This window comes from Nansenia antarctica, assembly GCF_963989245.1.
Source record: "Nansenia antarctica genome assembly, chromosome: 3".
Classification (NCBI taxonomy): Eukaryota; Metazoa; Chordata; class Actinopteri; order Argentiniformes; family Microstomatidae; genus Nansenia; species Nansenia antarctica.
This window is the reverse complement of record NC_137688.1, coordinates 19,371,809-19,378,852: the sequence shown is the minus strand read 5'-3', so window position 1 is coordinate 19,378,852 and position 7,044 is coordinate 19,371,809. Positions and strand designations below refer to the sequence as shown.

General features: G+C 46.0%; 1 protein-coding gene and 1 long non-coding RNA gene across 2 annotated transcripts in view; both read left to right on the top strand.

The window, feature by feature from the left end:
- The first annotated feature begins 99 nt into the window (after positions 1 to 99).
- LOC308153682 lies at positions 100 to 2,947 on the top strand. The gene is made up of 3 exons (XR_013937380.1): positions 100 to 323; positions 1,063 to 1,175; positions 2,882 to 2,947. It is a non-coding gene; the product is annotated as an uncharacterized lncRNA (long non-coding RNA).
- Positions 2,948 to 3,154: 207 nt separating this feature from the next.
- entr1 (endosome associated trafficking regulator 1) overlaps positions 3,155 to 7,044 on the top strand; it is a gene marked incomplete at its 5' end in the record, with an annotated part of 7,494 nt that continues 3,604 nt past the window's right edge. The window contains 4 exons of the mRNA XM_080527036.1: positions 3,155 to 3,274; positions 3,371 to 3,444; positions 5,270 to 5,381; positions 5,485 to 5,547. Coding sequence (XP_080383162.1) covers positions 3,155 to 3,274; positions 3,371 to 3,444; positions 5,270 to 5,381; positions 5,485 to 5,547 — 369 coding nt within the window. The remainder of the gene's footprint in view (positions 3,275 to 3,370; positions 3,445 to 5,269; positions 5,382 to 5,484; positions 5,548 to 7,044) is intronic.

Sequence of the window (7,044 nt, the reverse complement as noted above, 5' to 3'; positions counted from 1 at the left end):
TTCAAGAGTATCCACGTGATCAGCTGACTTGCTAGCTTGACAACAGAAGGAAACAGCAGATCGATCGGGTTGGGTTAGATCAGGGGTGTCAAACTCATTTTCACCGAGGGCCACATCACACATAGGGGTTAGATCATCACACATAGGGGTTAGATCATCTGGCGAGTGATCGAGTTCATACAAAGACGTCATGTGTGTTCTCAGCTAGCCTAGCCTAGCCTCTCATTCTGAACTACACTAACGTAGCTAGCCTGGTTAGCTGCTAACCATCAACATGTCGAAACATAAAACGTCCAAGACTTTGATCATAGAAGAAGATGATGGTGAGTCTGTTATTGTCCTGTTCTGCTGTGTGCCGGGGTCAGGGTCAGGGCCGGGGTCAGGGTCGGGGTCGGGGCCGGGGTCAGAGTCGGGGTCAGGGCCGGGATCAGGGTCAGGGTCAGGAAGGGTTAGACCAGAGTCGTTGTTTATTATTAGATTAGATCAGATTAAACTTTACTAGTACTAGAAACGTAGTTCAGCATTTAACCAGATGGTACATGAATGTATGGACAGTGCTGGTGGGACAGTATACAGTATTACAGTGCTGGTGGGACACAGTATACAGTATTACAGTGCTGGTGGTGGGACAGTATACAGTATTACAGTGCTGGTGGTGGGACAGTATACAGTATTACAGTGCTGGTGGGACAGTATTACAGTGCTGGTGGGACAGTATACAGTATTACAGTGCTGGTGGGACAGTATTACAGTGCTGGTGGGACAGTATACAGTATTACAGTGCTGGTGGGACAGTATACAGTATTACAGTGCTGGTGGGACAGTATACAGTATTACAGTGCTGGTGGGACAGTATACAGTATTACAGTGCTGGTGGGACAGTATACAGTGAGCTTAAGTAAATGAATATAAAGTCAGTATACGTGCAATAAATATGAATATAAAAAGTAAATCCATGCACATGATCAATATGATATGTACAGTAAAGATATATGTACAGTGTGATATGAACAGGACAGTTTACATAATTATGTTAATTATTGTACATATCTTATTTCCTAGATAAAGTTGTAGAAGACAGGTTGAATCCATTTTCCTTCAAAGAGTTCATCCGCAGCAAGAACCAGACCCCAGAGCAGAGGGATCCGGAGGAGAGGAACCACTCCACGCAAAAGGTGTTGAGTAGAGAAGGTGTTGAGTAGAGAAGGTGTTGAGTAGAGAAGGTGTTGAGTAAAGAAGGTGTTGAGTAGAGAAGGTGTTGAGTAGAGAAGGTGTTGAGTAGAGACGGTGTTGAGTAGAGACGGTGTTGAGTAGAGACGGTGTTGAGTAGAGACGGTGTTGAGTAGAGAAGGTGTTGAGTAGAGACGGTGTTGAGTAGAGAAGGTGTTGAGTAGAGAAGGTGTTGAGTAGAGAAAGTGTTGAGTAGAGAAGGTGTTGAGTAGAGAAGGTGTTGAGTAGAGAAGGTGTTGAGTAGAGAAGGTGTTGAGTAAAGAAGGTGTTGAGTAGAGACGGTGTTGAGTAGAGAAGGTGTTGAGTAGAGAAGGTGTTGAGTAGAGAAGGTGTTGAGTAGAGAAGGTGTTGAGTAGAGAAGGTGTTGAGTAGAGAAGGTGTTGAGTAGAGACGGTGTTGAGTAGAGACGGTGTTGAGTAGAGAAGGTGTTGAGTAGAGACGGTGTTGAGTAGAGACGGTGTTGAGTAGAGACGGTGTTGAGTAGAGAGAGTGTTGAGTAGAGACGGTGTTGAGTAGAGACGGTGTTGAGTAGAGAAGGTGTTGAGTAGAGAAGGTGTTGAGTAAAGAAGGTGTTGAGTAGAGACGGTGTTGAGTAGAGAAGGTGTTGAGTAGAGACGGTGTTGAGTAGAGAAAGTGTTGAGTAGAGACGGTGTTGAGTAGAGAAGGTGTTGAGTAGAGAAGGTGTTGAGTAAAGAAGGTGTTGAGTAGAGAAGGTGTTGAGTAGAGACGGTGTTGAGTAGAGACGGTGTTGAGTAGAGAAGGTGTTGAGTAGAGACGGTGTTGAGTAGAGACGGTGTTGAGTAGAGACGGTGTTGAGTAGAGACGGTGTTGAGTAGAGAAGGTGTTGAGTAGGGACGGTGTTGAGTAGATACGGTGTTGAGTAGAGAAAGTGTTGAGTAGAGAAAGTGTTGAGTAGAGACGGTGTTGAGTAGAGACGGTGTTGAGTAGAGAAAGTGTTGAGCAGAGAAAGTGTTGAGTAGAGAAAGTGTTGAGTAGAGACGGTGTTGAGTAGAGAAGGTGTTGAGTAGAGACGGTGTTGAGTAGAGACGGTGTTGAGTAGAGAAAGTGTTGAGTAGAGACGGTGTTGAGTAGAGAAGGTGTTGAGTAGAGAAAGTGTTGAGTAGAGACGGTGTTGAGTAGAGACGGTGTTGAGTAGAGACGGTGTTGAGTAGAGAAAGTGTTGAGTAGAGAAGGTGTTGAGTAGAGAAGGTGTTGAGTAGAGAAGGTCTTGAGTAGAGACGGTGTTAGGTCCTAACCCATACTACTCCTGAGGGTGTTAGGTCCTAACCCATACTGAATGAATGAATGAATGAATGAATGGTCTTTATTGTCATTGCTATAGTACAGGTACCAAACAACAACATTTGGGAGGGGGGGGCTCCCCTGGTGCTAGGAAAGAAAAAAAAAAGAAGGGAAAGGAGCTGGTTTACATAAATAAAGGCTATGTACACTATCCACTATACTATACTGTACAGATAAAACGACTAGGGTTGTCATATTGCACATAGTGTTATTGCACATTCATTTAAAGTGTCGCAGTTTGCAGGCTTGAAATGTACACATTTGTGCCTCAGCACTACACCTGATTTTTCAATCCAGCAGCTTACTCTGGTTAGAGTTAAGGTTAACATGCAGCCTGTTGTGTTTTCAGAAGGCCTCCAGTGGTGGAGGTTCCCTCCTGGAGGAGAGGGGCTGCTCCTCCCAGGGCCTGGGGGCCACGGAGGATCAGCAGGCGGAGGAGGAGGAGGAGGAGGAGGAGGAGGAGGAGTGGACTGGGAGCTACCAGCCCTCCCTGGAGGAGGCCCATGTGTTGGGGCTGAGCGGGCCGTACTCTGACCAGACCTCCCTGGGCGCCGAGGAGGAGGAGGAGGAGGAGGAGGGGGGGGCGTCTCTGTGGCCCACGGACGGAGAATACTCCCCAGAGATGTGGCGGGCGGGGGGGGTGGGGGGGGCACGGCGGGGGAGGGGGGCGTCCATCCACTACAAGGGAGATGAGGAGCCGTCGGTGGCGGAGCCCCCCAGCACAGCTGACCACCACCAGCAGGTCTCAGACTTTCGTCTCTCAGGGGAGACATTGTTGGTTGTCATGGACACATTGTTGGTTGTCATGGTAACAGGTGTGTGTGTGTGTGTGTTTCAGCTGAGGGAGGAGAACGCAGAGCTCAGGAGGCACATCACCCGTCTGCTGAAGAAGACTGAGAGAGATGCTAACAGGTAGCATGCTAACAGGTGCTAACACGCTAACATGCTAACAGGTTAGGATGGGTTAGTTAGGTTAGGATGGGTTAGGTTAGGTTAGGATGGGTTGGTTAGGTTAGGATAGGTTGGTTAGATTATGAATGAATTAATGGTCTTTATTGTCAGTGATATAGTACAGGTACCAAACAACGAAATTTGGGAGGGGGGGCTCCCCTGGTGCTAGGAAAAAAAAACTAAAAACAAGAAGGGAAAAGAGCTGGTTTACATAAATAAAGGCTATGTACACTATCCACTATACTATACTATACAAATAAAACACTGTGCTGTACTCTATGCTATGCTATACCTATTCTAACATTGCCTATCTCTGAACCTTATGTACCCGAGGGTTGTCATATTGCACATAGTGTTATTGCACATTCATTTAAAGTGTCGCAGTTTGCAGGTTTGAAATGTTCACAGTTGTGTTTCAGTATTGCACTTGATTTCAATCTAGTAGCTGCCATCAAATTGTCTAGATTGTCCAGGGCCTAGAACCTAGGTCTTTGCTGTGTTCAGGGCCTGAATGGCCCTGGGGTAGAAGCTGAGCTTCAGTCTGTTTGTCCTTGCGAACATGGTCCTGAACTGCCTGTCCGAGGGCAGCCGAGCAAAGTGTTCGTTCCCAGGGTGGGATGGGTCTCTGGAGATCTTGGAGGCCTTCCTGAGGCAGCGTGTGTTGTACAGCTCTTCCAGAGAGGGTTAGAGCTGTACAACACCCATTAGGATGGGTTGGTTAGGTTAGGATGGGTTAGGTTAGGATGGGCTGGTTAGGATGGGTTAGGTTAGGTTAGGTTAGGATGGGTTAGGTTAGGTTAGGATGGGTTGGTTAGGTTAGGATGGGTTGGTTAGGTTAGGATGGGTTGGTTAGGATGGTTAGGTTAGGATGGGTTGGTTAGGTTAGGATGGGTTGGTTAGGTTAGGATGGGTTGGTTAGGATGGGTTGGTTAGGTTAGGATGGGTTAGGTTAGGATGGGTTAGGTTAGGATGGGTTGGTTAGGTTAGGATGGGTTAGGTTAGGATGGGTTGGTTAGGTTAGGATGGGTTGGTTAGGTTAGGATGGGTTGGTTAGGTTAGGATGGGTTAGGTTAGGATGGGTTGGTTAGGTTAGGATGGGTTAGGTTAGGTTAGGATGGGTTGGTTAGGTTAGGATGGGTTGGTTAGGTTAGGATGGGTTGGTTGGTTAGGTTAGGATGGTTAGGTTAGGATGGGTTGGTTAGGATGGGTTAGGTTAGGATGGGTTGGTTAGGTTAGGATGGGTTGGTTAGGATGGTTAGGTTAGGATGGGTTGGTTAGGTTAGGATGGGTTAGGTTAGGATGGGTTGGTTAGGTTAGGATGGGTTGGTTAGGTTAGGTTAGGGTTAGGATGGGTTGGTTGGTTAGGTTAGGGTGGTTAGATTAGGTTAGGTTAGGTTAGGTTGGGTTAGATTAGGTTAGATTAGGTTAGATTAGGTTTAGATTAGTTGTAGTGGTGGTCTAGTGGATAGTGAGTTGGACTTGTGATCAGAAGGTTGTGAGTTCAAATCCCGCCTGAAACCACACCACTACTAGTGTGTCCTTGAGTAAGGCACTTAGCCCTTAGTTACTCCAGGGGGAATGTCCCTGTAATTCGTAATTGTAAATCGATTTGGATTAAAAGCGTCTGCTAAATGGCAAAATTATTTATTAATTATAGATTAGATTAGGGTTAGGTTAGGTTAGGTTAGGTTAGGTTAGTTTAGGGTCGGTTAGGTTAGGGTTGGTTAGGTTAGGTAAGTAGAATGACGCGGCTGATGTGTGTGTGTGTGTGTGTGTGTGTGTGCAGGATCAGCCAGCTGACAGCTGAGCGGCAGCACAGGAGGGTCCAGGAGGAGAGAGAGGCGCAGACGCTGGACACCATGGTCCTGTCTGTAGAACACAACCTCTCACTGATGACTGTACGACACACACACACACACACACACACCATGGTTGTCATGGTTATGGTTGTCATGGTTATGGTTGTCATGGTTATGGTTGTCATGGTTTTTCTCTCGACAGAAGCGAGCGCTGAAGGCTGAGAACGCTGTTTCAAAACTGAGACAGGAGCTGCATCAAACACAGGTGACTGACTGTTACTGACTGACTGTTACTGTCTGACTGACTGATACTGACTGACTGTTACTGACTGACTGACTGTTACTGTCTGACTGACTGACTGTTACTGACTGACTGACTGTTACTGACTGACTGTTACTATCTGACTGTTACTGACTGACTGTTACTGACTGACTGTTACTGTCTGTCTGTCTGACTGTTACTGACTGACTGTTACTGACTGACTGTTACTGACTGACTGATACTGACTGACTGATACTGTCTGACTGTTACTGTCTGACTGTTACTGACTGACTGTTACTGACTGACTGTTACTGACTGACTGACTGACTGTTACTGTCTGACTGTTACTGACTGTTACTGTCTGACTGTTACTGACTGACTGTTACTGACTGACACTGACTGACTGTTACTGACTGACTGTTACTGACTGACTGTTACTGTCCGACTGTTACTGACTGACTGTTACTGTCTGACTGTTACTGACTGTTACTGACTGACTGTTACTGTCTGACTGTTACTGACTGACACTGACTGACTGTTACTGACTGACTGTTACTGTCTGACTGTTACTGTCTGACTGTTACTGACTGACTGTTACTGACTGACTGTTACTGTCTGACTGTTACTGACTGACTGTTACTGTCTGACTGTTACTGTCTGACTGTTACTGACTGACAGTTACTGACTGACTGACTGTTACTGTCTGACTGTTACTGTCTGACTGTTACTGTCTGACTGTTACTGACTGACTGTTACTGTCTGACTGACTGTTACTGACTGACTGACTGTTACTGACTGACTGTTACTGTCTGACTGTTACTGTCTGACTGTTACTGTCTGACTGTTACTGACTGACTGTTACTGTCTGACTGTTACTGTCTGACTGTTACTGTCTGACTGTTACTGACTGACTGTTACTGACTGACTGTTACTGTCTGACTGTTACTGTCTGACTGTTACTGTCTGACTGTTACTGACTGACTGTTACTGACTGTTACTGTTACTGACTGACTGTTACTGACTGACTGTTACTGACTGACTGTTACTGACTGACTGTTACTGTCTGACTGTTACTGTCTGACTGTTACTGTCTGTCTGACTGTTACTGACTGACTGTTACTGTCTGACTGTTACTGTCCGACTGTTACTGACTGACTGTTACTGTCTGACTGTTACTGACTGTTACTGACTGACTGTTACTGTCTGACTGTTACTGTCTGACTGTTACTGACTGACTGTTACTGACTGACTGTTACTGACTGACTGTTACTGACTGACTGTTACTGACTGACTGTTACTGTCTGACTGTTACTGACTGTTACTGTCTGACTGTTACTGTCTGACTGTTACTGTCTGACTGTTACTGACTGACTGTTACTGACTGACTGTTACTGTCTGACTGTTACTGTCTGACTGTTACTGACTGTTACTGTCTGACTGTTACTGACTGACTGTTACTGTCTGACTGTTACTGACTGACTGTTACTGTCTGACTGTTAC